Source organism: Leopardus geoffroyi, chromosome A3 (genome assembly GCF_018350155.1).
Source record: "Leopardus geoffroyi isolate Oge1 chromosome A3, O.geoffroyi_Oge1_pat1.0, whole genome shotgun sequence".
NCBI classification, from domain to species: domain Eukaryota; kingdom Metazoa; phylum Chordata; class Mammalia; order Carnivora; family Felidae; genus Leopardus; species Leopardus geoffroyi.
In genome coordinates this window covers 79,461,511-79,484,908 of record NC_059336.1, presented here as the reverse complement: position 1 = coordinate 79,484,908, position 23,398 = coordinate 79,461,511, and the positions used below count along the sequence as shown (strand labels likewise).

General features: G+C 36.4%; 1 protein-coding gene across 11 annotated transcripts in view; it reads left to right on the top strand.

Moving 5' to 3' along the window:
* The window catches only part of USP34 (ubiquitin specific peptidase 34), a 252,897-nt gene that overhangs the window by 49,549 nt on the left and 179,950 nt on the right, over window positions 1-23,398 (top strand). For 10 of the 11 annotated variants that reach the window (XM_045446153.1, XM_045446155.1, XM_045446151.1 and 7 more), the window contains exons 3-5: window positions 7,045-7,465; window positions 14,875-14,925; window positions 15,088-15,237. The exons of the other annotated variant lie outside the window; for it this stretch is intronic. In XM_045446153.1, coding sequence (XP_045302109.1) covers window positions 7,045-7,465; window positions 14,875-14,925; window positions 15,088-15,237 — 622 coding nt within the window. The remainder of the gene's footprint in view (window positions 1-7,044; window positions 7,466-14,874; window positions 14,926-15,087; window positions 15,238-23,398) is intronic. 11 annotated transcript variants of the gene reach the window in all.

Sequence of the window (23,398 nt, the reverse complement as noted above, 5' to 3'; positions counted from 1 at the left end):
TTTTGAGAGAGTGAGAGAGAGAAAATGCAAGTGGGGGAAGAGCACAGGTAGAGAGGGAGACAGTGAATCCCAAGCAGGGTCTGCACTGTCAGAGCAGCAGTCTTGCAATTTTACTGAATTCATTTTTCAGTTCTAGTTTTTGGTGGAGTCTTTAGGGTTCTGTATGTGTAGTATCATGTCATCTGCAAATAGTGAGAATTTTACTTCGTCCTTACATTTTGGATACCTTTTATTGCTTTTTCTCGTCTGATTGCTATGGCTAGGACCTTTTACTACTATGTTGAATAAAAGTAAGAGTGGACATGCTCATCTTAGGTGGAATACTCTTAAGTTTTTCACCATTGAATATGTTGTTAGCTGGTAGTTTTTCATTTATGGCCTTTATTATGTATGTTTTTCTAAACCTACTAGCTTGTTCTTAAATGTAACCATATTCTACTCAGGCAGCATGTAACTCTACTTGGATAAGAAAGTCTTAATCAGGGTGGTAATAATAGGAGTAGGACTAGGAAAAACATAGGATAAGCTTAGATAGGGGAAGGGTATGTAAGAGATTGGTATATAAATAGAAGTAGTATGTACAGAGTTTAAAAAGTAAATGCAAAAAGGCCTGTAATAAAGTTCATTGTCCCCTATCTCTTCAGTTCCCCTTCTGCTTTCAACTCTTTCAGATGTTGGGTTTTTTTTTTTTTATATTAAAAAATTTTTTTTTAATGTTTTTATTTATTTTTGAGACAGAGAGAGACAGAGCATGAGCAGGGGAGGGGAAGAGAGAGAGGGAGACACAGAATCCGAAGCAGGCTCCAGGCTCTGAGCTGTTAGCACAGAGCCCAACGCGGGGCTCGAACTCACAGACCGTGAGATCATGACCTGAGCCAAAGTCGGACGCTCAACCGACCTAGCCACCTAGGCGCCCCCAGATGTTGGTTTTGATATTAACTTCTATATTCTGAAATAGTTTTATTATATTGCTGTTGCTTCATGTATCAATTAAAAAGATTTTTTTTAATGTTTATTTATTTTGAGAGAGAGAGAGCACAAGCAAGGGAGTGGCTGAGAGAGAGGGAGACACAGAATCTGAAACAGGCTCTAGGCTCTGAGCTGTCAGCACAGAGCCCGACGCAGGGCTTAAAGTCATGAGTTGTGAGATCATGACCTGAGCCGAAGTCAGACAATCAACCGTGTGAGCCACCCAGACACTCCTCAATTTTAAGTCCACCCTGTGAACTTCCTTTTCGGATACATAAAGATTACATTCTTTTACCCTTTCCCTTTCTCTCAGGGTAATTGATGAGCCAAAAAAAGTTCTGTGGCTTATTTTATATTTTACAAGAAATAAGTTCTTGTTTATCTTTTGTTTCCAAGAGTTTCCTGGCGTGTTTTAAAATTTTCCAGGTGTGAGTCACTGATTCATTCCAAATTCTTCAACTCTTCATAATACTTAGTTTTATATTTTTGTATATCATTATATGATTAGTTTTTTCCCTCCCTTTCCCCTCTCCCAAATCTCCTTTGTCCTTTATCTTCCTACTCCAATTATTGATTTTTCATTAGGGATACTAAATAGCTATCTTCTCTTCAGATCATTCTTGAAATTCCTTTTGCTTTTATATTGTTTTGGATCTCCAGTTTCCAGAATTCTACGTGGACATTGTTATTGGTTTACTTCTTTGTTTTGTTAAGATGACGTCTTTTCTGAGAAAGGGTGCATGGGAGACAGGTGTTTTTTATACCCTTCAGACCTAAAAGTTTCTGTTCTACCCTTAATCTTGAAGACTTCAATACAGAATTCTGGGTAGAAAATTACATTCTTTAAAAAATTTAAAAATATTGCTCCATTGTATTCTAGCTTCTGATATTGCTGTGAGGTTTTTTATTTTTTTATTTTTATGTTTTTTGAGAGAGCAAGTGCGAACAGGAGGAGAGGGGATGGGGAGGTGGAGAGAGAATCTCAAGCAGGTTCCATGCTTAGTAGGGAGCCCATTGTGGGGCTCCATCTCACGACCCTGGGATTCTGACCTGAGCTGAAATCAAGAGTCAGATGCACAACCTACTACTGAACCACCCAGGTGCCCCTTCTTTGAATTTTTTTTTTTTTTTTTTTTAAAGTAAGCTCTACTTCCATCATGGGGCTTGAACTTCTGACTCTGAGATCAGGAGTCACATCTTCTGCAGATTGAGTCAGGCAGACCTCCTCCACCCCCATATAGCTTTGGAGAAGTATTAGCTATTTTTATTCCTGAGCTCCTTCTTGTCACTCTTTCCACTCTCCCTGAAAGCTTTTAGGATCTTTATCCCTGCTCAGTTTTAGAAATTTCATGATGAGGGGCACCTGGGTGGCTCAGTTGGTTAAGCATCCAACTCTGGGTTTCTGCTCAGGTTACAGTCTCACAGTTCGTGGAATCAAGCCCTGCATTGGGATTCTCTCTCTCTCTCTCTCTCTCTCTCTCTCTCTCTCTCTCTGTGTGTGTGTGTGTGTGTGTGTGTGTGTGTGTGTGTGTGTGTGTGTGTGTACCTCCCTCCCTCTCAAAATAAACTGAAAAAAAGATTCATGATGGTAGGTGTTTTGGTGGGTTTTTCAGTTCTGAAATATTTTGTAATTTCATCATTTCCAAACCTTCAGATTTTGTATTATGTCTTCTTGGAAGTATTATTAGTCAGATATTATGTCTTCTTGGTTGATGGTATACTTTCCTTTTTCTCCCCATTATTTTTCTTTGTCTCTGCCACTTTTTGGAGATTTTTTTACTTTTACCTTGTGGAACTTTTGTTGAATTTTACAAATTGGCAAATTTTAATTTTATTTCTTATTTATTTTTAATGTTTATTTTTGAGAGAGAGAGAGAGAGAAAGCGAGCATGAGTGGGAGAGGGACAGAGAGAGAGGGAGACATAGAATCTGAAGCAGGCTCCAAGTTCTGAGCTGTCAACGCAGAGCCCGATGTGGGGCTCGAACTCACAAGCCGTGAGATCATGACCTGAGCTGAAGTCGTATGCCCAACTGACTGAGCCACTCAGGCACCCCATCTTATTTATTTATTTTTAAAGTTTTATTTATTTATTTAAGTAATCTGTGCATTACATGTGGGACTCCAATTCACGACCCCAAGATCAAGAGTTGCATGCTCTTCTGACTGTCAAATTGCTATAATTTCTAATGGGGTTTTAAAGTGTGATTGATGTGTATGCAAAAGCTATATAATGTATATTTGTACACATTGAAGGTCTCTTTTGTAGTTTGAATGCATTTTTTAATAGTATTCTCTTCTTGTTTCAGTAATCCACTGTTTGTTTCTGAGGACATACATTATTAAAACCTTTTTTCTTTCTGCATTTTATCTACATTCTTTGAATTTCTTTTTACCATTTGTTTTGACCTACCTTTAGTGATGCAGCCTTCCCTGCTTGTCTTATTGGTTATCTTTACATGGTTAAGAGATGAGCATTCAAAGATGGATTAGAAGTTCTTTGTTGGGGCCATCTCAGATGTTGGCCCACGCTGTAGATTGGAAAATGGTGAGCAAGCTTCATTACCAGGGATAAGTAGGCTTTTCTCTTAGGTCATTCATATTCTCTAAGAGAAATGTCTTCAAGTCTTTGGCCTTGAGTTATTTTAGTCTGGTTGTTGGGTGGGGCATGTTAGTTGGAGAGATTTCCCAGTCGTAGTATCACATAGTTCTCTTCCTTTCAGTGTCTTTTATCATCCCTGTCTTCAGCATCAGTTTTTCCTGAACTTAATCTTGTTCGTTTTATGTACAGGAGGAAACTTCTTGTTTCCCTGGATCAAGTAGGAATAGTATCCTGGCTACCTAGGAATCTGCAGGTTTTAACCGTACCTTTCATTTAGTCCTATTTTCTGCCCAATGCTTCATCTCTGCCTTTAGAGGTATCTGATGGTCTTTGTTCTTGAGCCTTTTCAGTGTTCTGTGGTGTGGATATTTTTTTTTCAACGTTTATTTATTTTTGGGACAGAGAGAGACAGAGCATGAATGGGGGAGGGGCAGAGAGAGAGGGAGACACAGAATCAGAAACAGGCTCCAGGCTCTGAGCCATCAGCCCAGAGCCCGACGCGGGGCTCGAACTCACGGACCGCGAGATCGTGACCTGGCTGAAGTCGGACGATTAACCGACTGCGCCACCCAGGCGCCCCTGTGGTGTGGATATTTTTGTTGATAAATCCTTCTATAGCCTCTTCCAAGTTTATTTCTCCTGCTCTCAGTTACTATTACTCCCTTTGCTGTCATCCAAAATTTGTTGCCATTTGTTAACTGTTCTTCCATTATCTCTTACCGTATGGAGTTAAGTCTTTTTTCTTTCAGTATATTTGTAGTGAGGTTTAGAACAGAGAAGAAATAAACCTAAGTGTAAAATCAAGCTGGGCTTAACTGAAAGTGATGTTTTATTTAAAAAACACACATTCTCTTCCCCCCGCCCCCCACATTGTGGGTAGGGAAATATAGAGAAATGCTCTGTTGAGAATTAAAATGCCTAGACTTTTCAGAATTGAGTGTCATACAATAAAATGTATAAGTTATGTAATAATTAAAGATAAATGTGTGTATGTGTTTATTGTCACTTCGATTCTTAGTTCTTGAATTTGTATATTTTTGGTCTGTAAGAACCTAGATGCAGTTTGCTCTTTGTTCATACATAAGTTTTGTCTTTTTAAGATTAGTTTCCTGGTCAGTTAGATGCCCATTTCCTGCCAATGAATTTTATTTTTTATTTTTTTAATTTTGTTTATGTGAGAGAGAGAGAGCGAGTGAGCGTATGCACGTGTATGAGCAAGGGAGAGAGGTGGAGGGGAGGAAGGGAGAAAGAGAGAATCTTAAACAGGCTCAGGGGGGAGCCTGATGTGGGGCTTGATCCCCCGACCCTGGAATCAAGAACTGAGCCGAAATTAAGAGTTGGACGCTCAACTGACTGAGCTACCCAGATTCATGAATTTACTTTTTTAAAGTTTTTATTTAATTAATTTCTACACCCAACATGAGGCTTGAACTCACGACACTGAGAACAAGAGTTGCACGCTCTTTCGACTGAGCCAAACAGGCACCCCCTTGGCATTGAAGTTTTAAAGTAAATTTGACTGTTTCTTTGGCTTTCCTAATCTAAATCTGACCTCAAGGTCTTTTTTGGGAAGGAACTAAGATTCTTTTCTTGCTAAAGAAAGATATTCCAGTGTATAATCCTTCACTTTGAACTTGATTTTTCCTGAACCTAAAGAAAAGCTATTTGTCAGAAAAATACCAACAGTAATATGTTGATTTTTTTTCCGGAGGAAATTGTAATAATATAGAATTTTAAAGGTGGAGGAGTTCTTAGATATAAAATCTCTTTCATTTTGCTAACTGAGAAGACAGGCCTGATGTATTATTTATCTATTTCTGTGTAACAAATTACTCAAAAAGTAGTATCTTAAAACAACAATAAACATTTATTATCTTTAGAGTTTTTATGGGAGTGGAATTTGGGAGTGGTTTTGCTGGTTCTTTGTGGCTTGGATTTCTTATGAGGTACTGTTGAGGTTTTGGCCAGGTTATGGTCATCTCAGGCCTCATGTGGGGCTGGAGGGTCTGCTTCCAAGTTGGCTCACTTACTTGGTTGGCAAGCTGGTGCTTATTAGTAGTGTGAGCTCTGTTTTTGTTGTTTTTTTTTTGTTTTTTTTTTGTTTTTTTTTTTGTCATCTGGACCACTCCAAGGGCTCCTGGACTATTTAAAACATTTTTTTTAACATTTATTTATTTTTTGAGAGACAGAGAGCAGGAGCAGGCGAGGGGCAGAAAGAGAGGGAGATACAGAATCTGAAATAGGCTCTAGACTCTGAGCCATCAGCACAGAGCCCGACGTGGGGCATGAACTCACGAACCATGAGATCATGACCTGAGCCGAAGTCGATGCTTAACCGACTGAGTCACCCAGATGCCCCCTGGACTATTTTACAACATATAATTGGCATCTCTCAGAGCAAGTGATTGAAAAGAGAGCAAGGCTGAGTGGCACTGTCACTTATGACCTAGTTTCAGATGTCACACAGTCATTTTTGCCACATTCCACATAGATTTTAGTTATTAAGTATGTTCCACATTCAAGGGGAGGAAAAGTGGGCTTCACTGTTTAAAGGGAAGAATATTAAAGAGTTTATGGCTATACTTCAAATTTGCCACACTTGGAGAAATGAGATGATGTCTACATGGTCATAAAGGGAGTTGGTGCTCTATTTGGACTACACTATAGATGATTTAAATTGATGATATAACTAGGTAAGTAATGGTTTTTCAGTTGTCATCCATCATTGGAAAGAATTATTCTTATAATCTGGTACTTGATGATCATTTATTTATTGATTTACCAGACTCTTTGATTATCCACAGTGTGCCAGGCATTAATGCTAACTGAACATGTCTTAACTAGATTTGTGTGTAATAAGTTACTCTTACTGTATTTATTTATGTATACACACACACACACACACACACACACCCACACACGCTGAAGAGTGTGAGTGTATATTATTCCTAAATGCTTTTCATTAGCCAAAGAGGGTAGGAATGCCCTTCCCAAGTTAGCCTTCAAGCAAATTACTAATGTTAAAATACATTTTTTTTTTACTACTTGGCTGCAAATCCCTTTATGTAAAATAAAACAGCTTTACTAATAAGGTTTTTATTTTAGCCAGTTTCCTAATATTTACTAAACATATATGAAGTACTCAGTGCTTAGAGAAGCAAAGATAGATGCGACAATTCTTGTTTTTAAATGGTTCTTTATGTGGAAAAGCAGATAAATATCTAGATAACACTGAAGACTATAGGTGTCAACCTAATTTGGTGACTTTTTACTAACCGAAGTACCAGTTTTTGGTGTGATGCTATCTTTGTAAATGACTGTAGTGCTACCCTGTCAGGAAAAAGGAGACCAAAACTTAAAAAAAAAATAAGAGGTACTTTAGGATTTGCCGATTTGTAATTTTTATATTACTTGAAATATACAATTGTCTCTCTAGAAAGCATTAATTTATTGAAAAATTTTCTTTCTCTTATAGGCAATGTCTATGCTGCTTCAAGGAATATAAGCATTTGGAGATTTTTAACCAAGTAGTGTGTGCACTTATTAACTTAGTGATTGCCCAAGTTCAAGTACTCCGGGACCAGCTTTGTAAACATTGTACTACTATTAACATAGATTCCACGTGGCAAGATGAGAGTAATCAAGTGGAAGAACCACTGAGTATAGAAAGAGAGTGTAATGAAGGAAGTACAGAAAGACAAAAATCAATAGAAAAAAAATCAAACTCTACAAGAATTTGTAATCTGACTGAGGAGGAATCTTCAAAGAGTTGTGATCCTTTTAGTTTATGGAGTACAGATGAGAAGGAAAAACTCTTACTATGTGTGGCAAAAATTTTTCAAATTCAGTTTCCTTTATATACCGCGTACAAGCATAATACTCATCCTACTATAGAGGTATGTGAAAATAGGTATTGTGAATTTTAAGTAATACTAAGTTATAGTTATGTTGTCAATTTTTCCTGAATAAAGACACAGTTATTATTGATGGAAAAATTTATAAAAATAACTACTGTTAGGAAAAAGTATTCCAGTTTTCTCTAAACCATTTTAGTAGCAACTTGGGTTGAACATTTGTTCAACATAGTCCTATTAAGGAAAGATTCACAGATTGAACTCATAAGAATTAAACTGTCAGTGATATAAAACATTTTGCTGATGTACACTTATGCTGTAGTGTGATACTTTCAGAAAGTAATAATTGAGGAAAAAGAAGCAGGTGGAATTTTGAATTTTATTCTTAGAAACATTGGTAACAGTATTTGGAATTTCTCACATTAAGAAAACAAAGTATCCTTAACTACAAAGTTTTTTTTTTTTTTTAATGTTTATTTATTTTTGAGAGAGAGAGAGAGAGAGAGAGAGAGACAAGAGTGAGTGGGGGAGGGTCAGAGAGAGGGAGAGAATCTGAAGCAGGCTCCAGGCTGTGAGCTGTCAGCACAGAGCCCGACGCGGGGCTCGAACCCACGAACTTTGAGATCATGACCTGAGCTGAAGTTGGACATTTAACTGACTGAGTCGCTGAGGTGCCCCTTTAACTACCTGTTCTAAATGATAGTACTTTCTTTTATAATAAGTCAAGATGCTGACATACTGCATTAGTGATAACTTTTATAAGCCTTTCAAAGAGTTTAGAAACCCACCTTAGGTTTATTTAGATGATAGCATTACTTTATACACATGGTGGGAATTGAGACAGTTAATATGATAATGTGTTATGTAAGTGGCATAAAAAAACAGATCTGTTATTTCTCATGCTTGTCTGAGTTGGCTGGGCAATTCTATTGGTTTTATGTGGCCTCACTTAGGCAGTTGTATATTTACTTTGAGAGATGGAAGAGTTTAAAGGTCCAACATGGTTTCACTCACATGTCTGACAGTTGGTGCTGGATGTTGTCTAGGGCTCCTTGGGTTTTCTCCACATGGCCTCTCATTCTCCACTAGAGTTGATTGGCTTCTTTACGTGGTGATTTTAGAATTTCTCCAGGAAGACAAATGTGTAAGCTTGTATATAAGGCCTCTTAAGGTCCAGCCTCTGAAACAGTATAAATTCTACCACATTCTGTTGAAGCACTTAATGAGGGCAGTTCAGATTCAGGGGGGTATGAAGTAGACTCCATCTCTGGATAAAATACCTCATTTTAAACTTTAACAGATCTACCACATGCTTTTTAAAAAAGTCTGCCTATTTTCTCTGGCTTATTCTGTAATCTTCATATTGACTTCTCTAAACTTCTTTCTTCATCTGGAAAAAAGTAGTTCCTTACTGAAAATGTTTCCACATTGAATTGAGACTATTTAAAAACAGCCTAGGAGGTGCGTATTTCCCCTATTGGAATTTTCCATAAAAATATTTTAAAACATTGTGCTCTACTTTCTAGAATTCTTTGTTATCTTTCCATATAGAAACCTTTTAATGAATCATTTAGTAAACATCCTAAAAAATGTCAGCCCAGCATCCTTTTTATTTAAAAAAATTTAATAAATTTTTATTTTAAATTAATTTAATTATACTTATTACACTATAATTAATTTAAATTTAATCTTTAAATAAATTTTAATAAATTTAACTTAGTAGTTAAATTTAATTTTTGATTAAATAATTTAATAAAATTAAATTTCTCCAGTTAAAAATTTTTAACAGAACTAAGGTAATACTAAATCTGCTATTTTCTTCCTCAAATCAGTTTGCTCACCAGTTTATCATTTTTTAATGTTATTGGAAAAAAAAATCTCCAAATATAAGCATAGTCCCACTCCCCTACTTTCCCGTTTGAAGTAAAGTGCCTCATTATTACTGTTATTGAGGATCAGTCATTCCATGTGACTCTTTGGTGAAAGCAATAATTTCATGAGGTCTTTGAGGTAAAATTCTAGTTAAAAAAAAAAAAACACCTTAGATATAATACAATGTAATACAGTGCTACACAGAATTGTCATCTCCTTATACAGAATTTGTGTGCTTCTGTAATATTCTGTTCATAATATAGCTGTTTCCCAGGTTTCTGATATGTTAGTAATGTTTTATTACAAATTCTTGAAAAACGTATGGTTTCTGTCCTAGTGGCCATGTGGTTCTATGTGGTAGCAGTCATATTTAACTTTGATTTTAATTTGATCTTGATTTTGACTTTTCTAAAGAAGCACAAATTGGCCAGGACTTTTCAGAAGATGATTCAGTACTCATGTGTTAATATTTAGATAGCTATGACTTTAGAAAACTGTCAACAACCTGATTTTATATAAAGGGAATTGGCTTACACGGGTTAAAAGTTTTGGTCAGGTTTGCAACGTATATTGCTGAGAATTGTAGAATTCAGGTCTTATTCTGGGGTGCCTGGGTGGCTCAGTCAAGTTAAGCATCCGAGTCTTGATTTCGGCTAAGGTCGTCATCATCACACGGTTGTGAGATTGAGCCTTGTGTTCGGCTGTGTGTTGAGCATGGAGACTACTTAAAATTCTCTCTCTTTGTTCTTCTCATCCACTCATGCTGTCTCTCTCTAAAATAAAATTAAAAAAACAAAAAAGAATTCAGGTCTTACCCTGCTACACTGCTTCTCACATCACTTCAGACTAATCTCTGCAGCTATTGCTCTCTTGCCAGTAGTGAATAAAGTAGGAACTTGGAGCCCCTCCTTCTCCCCATCCCTTCCTGTCTATATCCTGCTTTTCTTCCTATCAAAGTCGATAATATTTGAAAAGATGTAGTAATTAGAAATAGGTATATTTAATTGAGGTTAAACTTTTTGGGGATGGGAACAAGGAGCTGTTGCATTCTTTTCTTAATTCTGAATCATTATGTGTAATTCTGTGAGGTGTTGCCCTAGTATTCTAAGTTTTTTTCCTAAGTAAAGTGAAATGAGTATAAAAATTAGAGAAAAGAAGAGAAACACTGCCCTTGTTAAATATGTGAGATATGATTAGATAGACTTAAATATATACACTATGTTCCAGATTTCTGAATCTGGTTGGGTTTTCTCTTGCCACTTTCCACTGACTTTTTAATTTATGCTTTATTAAATTAAATTAAGTATTTTAAATTCACCCTTTTAACGTATACAGTTTAATAAGTTGTAGTGTATTCCTACAGTTGTGCAACCATCACTAACTAAATCCCATACTGATTTATGACTTTTTTTTGTTTTATATTTATAGAATTCAGACGCTTGGATTTGTCTCTAATTTTGATAAACAGATGTACCTTATTCAAACTATTAAAAAAATAAACACTGACCATCTATTCTAGGAACTGCACTATTTATTGTGTATACAAAGATGAATAATCTACAGTACTCACATTCAAGGAACAATCCTAAACAACTCAAATAGCTTGTTTGTCTTCTACTCATTATCTTCCTTGTCACCAATCTGTGTGGATGGCTTACTTCTGTAGATGCGAATAGAAGCTCTGCTTGTTCATTTGCAAGCAATTATAAGCCAATGGAGACTTTCTTGGATTGCATTTTATCACTATCCTCTCCTGAGCTTCTTTACTTTAAAGCTCTACTGCCCAGTATGGTAGTGAACAGACAAATCTGGCTATTTAAGTTAACTAAAATTAAAATAAATTGAATTTGTTCTTCAGTCACACTAACCATATTTCTTCTTACCCTTTCTTTCCTTCCTTCCTTTCTTCCTTCCTTCCTTCCTTCGCATATTTTAAAAGCTCAGTAGTCACATGGGGCTCATGGCTAGTGTATTGGACAGTGTAGACAATATTTCCATCATAGCAGAGTGTTCTGTTTTGCAGAACTGTTTGAGAGTATGGCTTTGTTTGATTAGGTCTAGTCATTGGTGGTAAACTGTATGCTCTCCAGAATTGGTAGTCTTAATTTTCCATAACAGCAGATTATTTGATACGCTGATGACTTCTTTTTAAGCAAAAATTCTATTCCCAATTCACTGGCCTTCAGTTTTTCGTGGTTTGGTCATGGAGCAGCATTTGTTTGTTTGTTTGTTTTTATTTATTTATTTTTTATTTTTTTTTTAATTTTTTTTTTCAACGTTTATTTATTTTGGGGACAGAGAGAGACAGAGCATGAACGGGGGAGGGGCAGAGAGAGAGGGAGACAGAATCGGAAACAGGCTCCAGGCTCTGAGCCATCAGCCCAGAGCCCGACGCGGGGCTCGAACTCACGGACCGCGAGATCGTGACCTGGCTGAAGTCGGACGCTTAACCGACTGCGCCACCCAGGCGCCCCTTGTTTGTTTTTAATTAAATTTTTATTTTTCTTAATGTTTATTTTGAGAGAGTGCATTTGTGGTAGGGAGGGATAGAGTGAGAGAGACTCCCAAGCAGGCTTCCCACTGTTGGCTCAGAGCCTGACCTGTGGCTCAGTCCCATGAACTGTGAGATCATGATCTAAGCCGAAGTCAAGTGTCAGATGGTTACCTGACCGAGCCACCTAGGCTCCCCCTTGTTTAATTAGATGTGGAATTACTTTTTTTTTCTTTTTTAAAAAAATTTTTTAACGTTTATTTATTTTTTGAGACAGAGACAGAGCATGAATGGGGGAGGGTCAGAGAGAGGGAGACACAGAATCTGAAACAGGCTCCAGGCTCTGAGCTGTCAGCACAGAGCCTGACGCGGGGCTCGAACTCACGGACCGCGAGATATGACCTGAGCCGAAGTCGGCCGCTCAACCGACTGAGCCACCCAAGTGCCCCAAGGAATTACTTTCTGATTACTCATTTATTTCTCTTTATTTTCTCTTTTTTTTTTTTTTTTTATTTTTTTTTTTAATTTTTTTTTTTTTTTCAGCGTTTATTTATTTTTGGGACAGAGAGAGACAGAGCATGAACGGGGAGGGGCAGAGAGAGAGGGAGACACAGAATCGGAAACAGGCTCCAGGCTCTGAGCCATCAGCCCAGAGCCTGACGCGGGGCTCGAACTCCCGGACCGCGAGATCGTGACCTGGCTGAAGTCGGACGCTTAACCGACTGTGCCACCCAGGCGCCCCATCTTTATTTTCTCTTTTAAAGTAATAGGTCCCTCTCTGTAGTTCTAGAAATAGAGTGCCTTTATCTTATGTAATAAATGAGAGATTTTCTAAAAAGACAAAAACTAATAGGTTTCTTAAGGCCTTTTTAGGGATCAATTTAAAATTGGAACTTTTTTTGTTTTAAGTTTATTTATTTTGAGAGAGAAAGTATGAGTTGGGGAGGGGCAGAGAGAGAGGTAGAGAGAGGAATACCAAGCAGGCTGTGCACTGTCATTGCAGATCTCAATGCAATGGGTTCAGTGGGCTTGAACCCATGGACCATGAGATCGTGACCTCAGCTGAAGTCGGACACTTAACCGACTAAGCCACCCAGGGGCTCCTAAAATTAAAACTTTGAAACAAAATTGATGTTGATTTGGATTTCAGGGAGGCTTCTTAGTATTGTTCAAAATGTTGTTACCTATAGGTCTATGTTAACTCTTTATATACTACTAAAGATGAGATTTTAAAGACACCTTAGAATAATGTCTTCATGTATTAAGAGTAGAAACAAGAAAGGATAAAATAGTTCTTTTGAGGAGTGAAAATAGAAGTAACCAAGTCCAAGAGCTGACATTTTGCATATCAGAATAGAATTCTGTTAGGACATTTTCTAGCTGTGTTCATGTTAGGCACTAGAAATCTTGACTCCAGTCTAATATTCCAGCATGGTTGATCTGGCCCATGAATCTTTAATACCACAGGTGTTCTTACATTCTGGACTTGTTGAAGACAGAAGGTTTGTTGAGAATAATTTAAAGCTTTACCTGTGGCCCTGCTAGTAGAAGCTCAGGAATAAATTTAAGTTTAGTATACTCACTTTGACAGGTGTTTTGACCTGTCTTAGGACAGTTTTTGATTAGTTGGAAATGTTCTGAGAGTTTTATTTGATGCTCTCAATCAGTTGTTTTCGAACTTCATTTCAGCAATGGAATTTACATAAAGCAAGCAGGTAACAGCGATGAATGACAGGTTTCTTTGGTAGTATTTTTCAGATGAAAGTATTAAACTTTCTGATAGAAAGATTTTCATTGTGACTAAAAAATACAGAATATACAAAATATAGACTTAAAAGAGCCTTGAACCTCTCCTTTCTCTATCATCTCAGAAAAACCATTGTTAGGAAATTAATTCAGATTATTTCCAGACATATAAAAAGTAAAGAAAATCAGATCAAGTTCGTAAATCCTAAGTTTTAAAAATGTAATACAAGGCAGTATCTTTCGGTGCCTGTACATGTGGACCCACCTTAGCTTTTTTTTTTTTAAATTTTTTTAATGTTTATTTATTTTTGAGACAGAGAGTATGAATGGTGGAGGGTCAGAGAGAGAGGGAGACACAGAATCCGAAGCAGGCTCCAGGTTCTGAGCTGTCAGCACAGAGCCTTACGCGGGGCTCAAACTCACAGATCGTGAGATCATGACCTGAGCTGAAGTTGGAAGCCCAACCGACTGAGCCACCCAGGCGCCCCCCACCTTAGCTTTTTAAAGGAATAACTTACCATAAAAATCAATTGCTTAAAATATATAATTTAAACATGTTTTAGTAAGTTTACAGAATTGTGTTCCCATTACCTCATTGCATTTTTACAATAGTTCCATTGTCCCAGAAAGATGCCTCCTGGCATTTCACCTTATTTTTGAAAGCTGTTTAAGACCCTAGATGGTTATATCACATTTTAGCCATCCAGTTGATGGATATTTAAGTTGTTTCTAAGTTTGAGATATTATAAATAATTTCAGGTAAGCATCATTAAACATTTTCTAGCACTGCTTTTATTAGTTGTTAGGATAAATAACCAGAAGATGAATTGCTGGGTCAAAGAGAATGTGCATTTTAAATGTTGGTAGATATTGCCAAATTGCCCTCCAACAAGGTCATACCTGTTCATATTCTCTCCAACAGTGAATGAATATGCTATCAAGTAGTTTAAATCATATGTATACAAAGCACATTGTGGAATTTTTAGGTAAAAATTAAGTGGTTTTAAAATGTTATAATCTATTTTTGTGACAATTATCCCAATTCTTTATGGAGACATTTTTTATTGAAAAGGCAATATATAGTATATAGTGTAGAGAGATTTCTTTGCAGAAGAGTTAAAATACATATTAGAACTGAACCGTATAAGCTTCAGTTAGGAATATCATTATTCATGATGAGAAACAATTGCAAAAACCTGTTGCATGTTGTGTAAACTCAATCTATAGAATATTGTCTTTTTTTGAGTATATTTGATGCAGAAATTGTATTTTTTTCTTCAGAGATTATTATCTTGTAGGGTGACCTAATTGTGTTTACTTTGTTTTTGTTTTTTTAAATCAGGATATATCAACCCAAGAAAGCAACATATTAGGGGCATTCTGTGATATGAATGTAAGTGTTTATGTTTTTCTTATTCTCAGGTTTATGGAAAATTCAGTTTTTTATTCATATAGGTCTTTGAGTTTATTTTTATATTTGGTCAGTATCTATTCCATATTGGTAATAAAATGAAAATTATTCCTGATGAGTTTAAATTTTTTTTCCCCCCCCCAGGATGTAGAAGTACCATTGCATTTGCTTCGTTATGTATGTTTGTTTTGTGGGAAAAATGGCCTTTCTCTCATGAAGGATTGCTTTGAATATGGAACTCCTGAAACTTTGCCATTTCTTATAGCACATGCATTTATTACAGTTGTATCTAATGTAAGTATTGTTTGGAATTGGTTTTAATCTTGGGAATTAATGGCTTTGATAATATGAGTTTTATGTCCAGAAAAACAGGTTTTGAGTGGCTTGCATGTACAAGAATTTTTTTCCTGGGTTATATTTTGAAAAAAAATTGGGTACAGAAGCCTTTATAAAAGGTCTTATAATAAAAATGGAATTTGTATAAAGTAACTAATTTAAGTTAAATAAGTAAATTTAGACCTTTACTACTTCTGTGAACAGAAGTCTTATGTTAATTTTACTTTCCTTGCCTGTGATTTTGTACTGGGAAATTTTTGGCATTTTAGACTTTTAGTTACAAGATTGTTTGCTTAGGGTGCTACTACAGTGTGCCTGACTTTCTTCTGTATTAAAAGACTTAATAACATTTTTCTGCATTTGTAAAGAAGATAATTATTCTGTGTTGTAAATGTCAGTTACTGTGAAGCACAGTAAGTGTGGAAGCAGAGATACTTTGTTTTATTGAACTTTCTTTTTTTTGAGCTTCCCAGATACTGAGAGTTTTACAAAGGGATGGTTTGTGGCAACCTGTGTTGAGCAAATCTATTGATGCCTTTTTTCCAATAAGTGGTTCACTTTATGTCATTCTTGTAATTCTTACAACATTTTAAACTTTTTCATTATTTTTATATTTGTAATGGTGATCAACGATTACAAATCACTAACCATCATAGGATGGTTAGTATTTTTTAACAACAAAGAATTTTAATTAAGGTTTATGCATTTTTTTAGGTATATTTTTTCACATTTAATAGACTACAATATAGTATATACACAAGTTTTATATGTACTGGAAAACTAAAAAATTAGTTTGACTTGCTTTATTGTGACATTAGCTTTATTGTGGTGGTCTAGAACTGAACCTTCAGTATCTCCAACGTGTGCCTATAATGAAATTCAATACTGTTTCATAGGCATATTCACCGTTTGGTTATTTTATGAGAAGTACTTTTTCACGTCGTTTACTTGTTTTAAAAAATCACATTGTCTGCTTTTCCTTAAAGATGTGTGAAGATTCCTTATGTTTCATATGCAGATCCTTTGTCTGACATACATATATTGCTAGTATCTTCTTCCACTCTGTGGTTTGCTTTTCATTCCCCTGTGTCTGTTAAGAGCTATTATTCCTCAATCTTAATGGTTTGTAATTTATCAAAGCTTTTTTGTTAGGGTTGTGTTTTCATTTGTGGATGAAAAAGTCTTCTCACCCTAAGGTCATGAAGTTATTTTCTGATATTCTGGAAGTTGTATTGTTTTTCTTTCACATTTTGATTACAGCTCGATTGGAGTTGATTTTTGTGTATGGTGTGGGTGGTCAAGATTAATTTTCTCATAGACAAACACTGGTTCTAGCAATTCAACAAAGACCGTCCTTTATTCTTTGTTTCCCAGTATAACTTTTGTTATAAATTAGGTGTGTTACGGGTCTGGGATCTCTAGCATATTACATTAGTCTCTTTGCTTAATCACATCATTTTAATTTCTGGAGCTTTATAATAAGTCTTACTATCTAGTAAAGCAAATTCTACTTTCCTGTCATTCTTCTTCTACGTTTTTGTTTTTGTTTTTGTTTTTGTTTTTGTTTTTTTTTTTAGGTGTAATTGACATATAGCTTTATATTAGTTTGAGGTGTAGAATGTAATAATATTTGTATATATTGCAAAATGTTTGCTACAATAAGTAGTTAACATCCAACACCATTCATGGTTAACAAAATTTTTTTCTTGTCCTGAGAACTTTTAAGAACTATTCTTACTTTCAAGTATGCAATACAGTATTGTTAAGTACAGTCACCATGCTGTACATTACATTACCATACCCTGTCATTCTTAAAGAGTGTTTTGTCTCCTCATGGACCTTTCCATTTGGAATCAACACCTAAGCTCTGCACATAAACATTTTGGGTTGCCATGAATCTATACATCATTCGGAGAGAACTGTCATCTCTTCAGTATTGAGTCTCCTTATCTGTAAATATGGTAAATGTGTTTTTATTTGCATGTTTTAAATTTCTCTCATTATAATTTTTTGTATTTATGTGTGGAGGTATTAATGTGCCTTTTTAAAACAATTTTTATTTTTTTTATTATTTTTTAAGTTTATTTTGAGAGAGAACATGCACGTGTGTGGTGGGGGGAGGGACAGAGAGAGGGAGACAGAGAATCCCAAGCATGCTCCATGCTGTTAGCACTGAGCCCAATGTGGGCTCGAACTCATGAACTGGGGCTTGAACTCACAAACCAGGAGATGATGACCTGAGCTGAAACCCAGAATCAGACGCTTAACCAACTAAACCACCCAGGCGTCCCTCTTCTGCCCATTTTTAATTGTGTGTGTGTGTGTGTTGAGTTGTGTAACTTTTTTTTTTTAATATGAAATTTATTGTCAAAGTGGTTTCCATACAACACCCAGTGCTCATCCCAATAGGTGCCCTCCTCAATTCCCAGCACCACACTCCCCTCCCTCCCACCCCCCATCAACCCTCAGTTTATTCGCAGTTTTTAAGAGTCTCTTATGCTTTGGCTCTCTCCCGCTCTAACTTTTTTTTTATTTCCCCTCCCCCGTGGTCTTCTATTTAGTTTCTCAGGATCCACATAAGAGTGAAAACATGATATCTGTCTTTCTCTGTATGACTTATCTCACTTAGTGTAACACGTTCCATTTCCATCCACGTTGCTACAAAAGGCCATATTTCATTCTTTCTCATTGCCAAGTAATATTCCATTGTGTATAAAAACCACAATTTCTTTATCCATTCATCAGTTGATGGACATTTAGGCTCTTTCCATAATTTGGCTCTTGTTGAAACTGCTGCTGTAAACATCAGGGTACAAGTGCCCCTACGCATCAGCACTTCTGTATCCCTTGGGTAAATTCCTAGCAGTGCTATTGCTGGGTCCTAGGGTAGATCTGTTTTTAATTTTTTGAGGAACCTCCACACTGTTTTCCAGAGCGGCTGCATCAATTTGCATTCCCACCAACAGTGCAAGAGGGTTCCCGTTTCTCCACATCTTGGCCAGCATCTGTAGTCTCCTGATTTGTTCATTTTAGCCACTCTGACTGGCATGAGGTGGTATCTCTGTGGTTTTGATTTGAATCTCCCTGATGAGTGACGTTGAGCATCTTTTCATGTGCCTGTTGGCCATCCGGATGTCTTCTTTAGAGAAGTGTCTATTCATGTTTTCTGCCTATTTTTTCACTGGATTGTTTTTTGGGTGTGGAGTTTGGTGAGTTCTTTATAGATTTTGGATACTAGCCCTTTGTCTGATAGGTCATTTGCAAATATCTTTTCCCATTCCGTTGGTTGCCTTTTAGTTTTGTTGATTGTTTCCTTTGCAGTGCAGAAGCTTTTTATCTTCATGAGGTCCCAGTAGTGTGTATGTGTTGAGTTGTATAAGTTCTTTTTTTTTTTTAAGTTTTTTTATTTTTGAGAGAGACAGAGCGCAAGTGGGGGAGGAGCAGAGAGAGAGAGGGAGACACAGAACACGAAGCAGGCTGCAGCTCTGAGCTGTCAGCATAGAGCCCAATGCAGAGCTTGAACTTGGGAACTGAAAGATCATGACCTGAGCCAAAGATGGATGTTTAACTGACTAAGCCACCCAGGCGCCCCATAAGTTCTTTACATATTTTGGATATTAATTCTTTTTAATTTAATTTTTTTTAATGTTTATTTTTGAGAGAGACAGAGACAGACCAGAGGAGGGGCAGAGAGAGAGGGAGACACAGAATCTAAAGCAGGCTTCAGGCTCTGACCTGTCAGCACAGACCCTGATGTGGGGCTCGAACCCACGAACCTTGAGATCATGACCTGAGCTGAAATGCTTAACCCACTGAGCCACCCAGGTGGCTGGATATTAACTCTTTATCAGATATGTCATTTGCAGATATCTTTTCCCATGCAGTAAGTTTGTCAAATTTTTTAGTTTTGTTGATTGTTTCTTTGCTGTACAGCAAAGAAGTTTGCTTTGCTGTACAGCAAAGAAGTTTGATGAAGTTGTAATAGTTTATTTTTGCTTTGGTTTCCTTTGACTCAGGAGACATATCTAGGAAAATTTTGCTATGGCTGATGTCTGAGAAATTACTGCCTGTGGTCTTTTATAGGATTTTTATGGTTTCAGATATCACATTTAGGTCCTTAATCCTTTTTGGGTTTATTTTTGTTTATGATGTAAGAAAGTGGTCCAGTTTCATTCCTTTGCATGTAGCTACCCAGTTTTTGCAACACCATTTGTTGAAGAGCTGTTTTTTCCCCAATGTATCTTCATTCCTCGTTTGTCAAAGATTAATTGACCCTATAATCGTGGGTTCATTTCTAGGCTTTCTATCCAATTCCATTGATTTGTGGGTTTCTTTTTGTGCCAGTACTGTATTGTTTTGATTACTACTGCTTTGTAATACAACTTGAAGTCTGGAATTGTGATAACTCCAGATTTGTCTTTCTTTTTCAAGATTGCTTTGGCTATTCGAGGTGTTTTGTGGGTGCATACAAATTTTGGAATTGTTCTAGTTCTGTGAAAAATGCCATTGGTCTTTTGATAGTAATTGTATTAAATGTGTAGATTTCTTTGGGCAGTATGAATTCATGAGCATGGAATGTCTTTCCATTATTTATTTATTTTTAAAAAAAAATTTTTTTTTCAACGTTTATTTATTTTTGGGACAGAGAGAGACAGAGCATGAACGGGGGAGGGGCAGAGAGAGAGGGAGACACAGAATCGGAAACAGGCTCCAGGCTCTGAGCCGTCAGCCCAGAGCCCGACGCGGGGCTCGAACTCACGGACTGCGAGATCGTGACCTGGCTGAAGTCGGACGCTTAACCGACTGCGCCACCCAGGCGCCCCAAGTCTTTCCATTATTTTGTGTTAACTTGAATTTATCCGTGCTTTATAGTTTTTGGAGTATAGGTCTTTCACTTCAGGTTAAGTTTATTCCTAGGTGTATTTTATTAATTTTGGTGCAGCTGTAGATGGGATTGTTTCTCTTAATTTTTCTTTCTGCTGCTTCATTATTAGTGTACATAAATGTAGTCAGTTTCTGTACATTGATTTTGTATCTTGCAATTTTATTGAACTCTTGTTCAGTTCTGTTACCTTTTTGTGGAGCCTTTAGGGTTCTGTATATGTAGTGTCATGTCATCTGCAAATAGAATTTTACTTCTTCCTTAACCAATTTGGGTACCTTTCTTTTTCTTCTCTGATTACTAGGATTTCTTTCTTTTTCTTTCTGCCTTTTCTTTCTTTCTTTCTTTCTTTCTTTCTTTCTTTCTTTCTTTCTTTCTTTCTTTCTCTTTCTTTCTTTCCTCTTCCTCCCTCCCTTCCTTTTTTAATGTTTGTTTAGTTTGAGAGAGAGAGAGTGTGTGTGTGAGCAGGGAAGCGGGGGAGAGAGAGGGGAGAGAGAATCTCAGGCCAGCTCCGTGCTGTTAGCACAAAGCCTGGTGCTGAACTCAAGAACCTTGAAATCGTGACCTGAGCCGAAATCAAGAGTTGGACGCTTAACCGACTGAGCCACTCAAGCACTCTTGGTAGCTAGGATTTCTACTACTATGTTGAATGAACGTAGTGAAAATGGACATCCTGTCTTGTTTCTGACCTTAGGGGAAACAAGCCAGTCTGATGCTGGCTCTGGGCTTGTTTAATTTCTTTTAAATGTTTTATTTATTTTTGAGAGTAAGAGCACAAGCGGGAACAGGGAAAGGACAGAGAAGGAGAGAGGGGGGAACAGAAGATCTGAAGTGGGCTCTGCACTAACAGCAGAAAGCCCGATGCAGGGCTCCAGCTCACAAACTGTGAGATCATGACCTGGGCTGATGTCGGATGCTCAGCCAACTGAGCCACCCAGGTGCCCTGGCTCTGAGTTTTTCATATAAGACCTTTATTATGTTGATAATATATGTCCTCTAGACCTGCTTTGTTGTAGTTTTTTATTGTGAATGGATGTTGTAATTTTCAGTAGAAGCAGAGAAACCATTTAACAATGATATGTTTTATCCTTTCTCATTGATTGATTTCATGTGTCAGACTGATTGATTTATGAGTATCGAACCATCTTGCATCCTGGAATTAAATCACACTTGATTGCAGTGTATGATTTTTTTATTGTATTATTTATTTGGTTTGACAATAATTTTGAGGACTTTTGCATCTATATTCATGAGGGAGATTGGCCTATAATTCTCTTTTTTTTGGTGGTGTCTTTGTCTGGTTTTGGTATCAGGGTGATATTGGCGTCATAGAATGTGTTTGGAGATTTTCCTCCTGCTTGTATTTTTTGGAATAGTTCCAGAAGAATAGGTATTAACTCTTATTTAAATGTTTCATAGAATTCATTTGTGAAGCCATCTGGTCATGGACTTTTGATTTTGGGGAGTTTTTTGATTACTGATTCACTTCATTGTTGGTATATGGTCTTTTAAAATTTTCTGTTTATTCCTTCTTTAGTTTTATACAAACTGTACAAATACAGTTGTTTGTATTTCTGTAACATTGTTATTTCTCTTCTTTTATTAGTGATTTTTTTTCTTTGAGTTTTCTCTTTTTTTTAGGAGTCTCCCTAGGGGTTTATTAATTTTGTTGATCTTCTCTAGGAACCAGCTCCTGGTTTCATTTCATTGATCTGTTCTATTGCTTTTTTAAATTTGTGTATCCTTTATTTCTGCTCTGATCTTTATTATTTCCTTTTTTTTGGGCTGGGTTTAAGTTTTGTCTGTTTTTCTAGTTTCTTTAGGTGTAAAGTTAGGTTGAGATTAGTCATTCTTCTTGAGGTAGGCCTGTATTGTTATATACTTTCCTCTTACTTTATTTTATTTTAAAATATTTTGTTTTTAAGTAATCTCTATATCCAACGTGGGGTTTGAATGCACAACCCAGAACTCAGCATCGCATGCTCCACCAACTGAGCCAGCCGGCTGCCCTTCTATACTTCCCTCATAGAACCACTTTTGCTGCATCTTCAAGATTTTGTTGTGTTTTCATTTTCATTTGTTTCTGTGTAATTTATGATCTCTTTTGTTATTTTTTGGTTTACCTGTTATTTAGTAGCGTGTTATTTAAACTCCTTCTATTTGTGATCTTTGCAGATTTTTTCTTGTGGTTGATTTCTGTTTTCATAGCATTGTTGTTAGAAAAGATGCATGGTATGACTTTGATTGTTTTGAATTTGTTGAGATTTTTTTTGGCCTAATGTGTGATCTGTTTTGGAGAATGTTCCATGTGCCCTTATAAATAGTGTTCATTCTGTATTAGGGTGGAATGTTCTGAATTTGTCTGTGAAGTCCATGTCCAGTTTTTCATTCATTGCCACTGTTTGCTTGTTTATTTTGGATGATCTATTTATTGATGTAAGTAAGGGATTGTTAAAGTCCCCTACTACTATTACTGTCCGTTGTTTCCTTTGTTATTAACTGTTTTATGTATTTGGGTGCTTTCAGGTTGGGTGCATAAATATTTACAATTGTTATATCCTCTTGTTGAATTGTCCCCCTTATTATTATATAGTGTCTTGGTCTCTCATTATAGTCTTTGTTTTAAAGTCTTATTTTGCTGAGTATTCTACCTCAGCTTTCTTTTGACATGCATTTGCATGATAAATGTTTCTCCATTCTCTCACTTTTAATCTCCAGGTGTCTTTCAGTGTGAAATGAATCTCTTATAGTCTGTATATAGATGGATCTTTTTTTTTTTTTTTTTTTGGTCTATTTCATCAGTTTGGTCTTGGAGTGTTTAATCCATTTACATTCAAAGTAATTAATGATTAGCTGAACTGATGCTTTCAGGTTTGGCCAATTTATCTATATATATGTACCAACATATTCTCAAACAAGACATCTAAATTATTAGATAAATATTCTTTTTATAGTAATTCCACACCTCTGTCCATTTTGCATACAGGTCACCTGCACTAATTTATGACATTCTTCATACTCTTGAGACTCTCCATAGGGGTTCACTAATGACAGTCCAGGTGTGAGGAATAAAACTTGGTTTCCCTGCTAAAAACAAAAAACAAAAACAAAAAAAACCAAAGTAATTATTGATAGGTATGTATTTATTGCCATTTTGTTACTTGTTTTGTGGTTTCTGTAGATTATTTCTTTCTAAAAATTTTTTTTCTTTACTTTTGAGAGAGAGACAGAGTACAT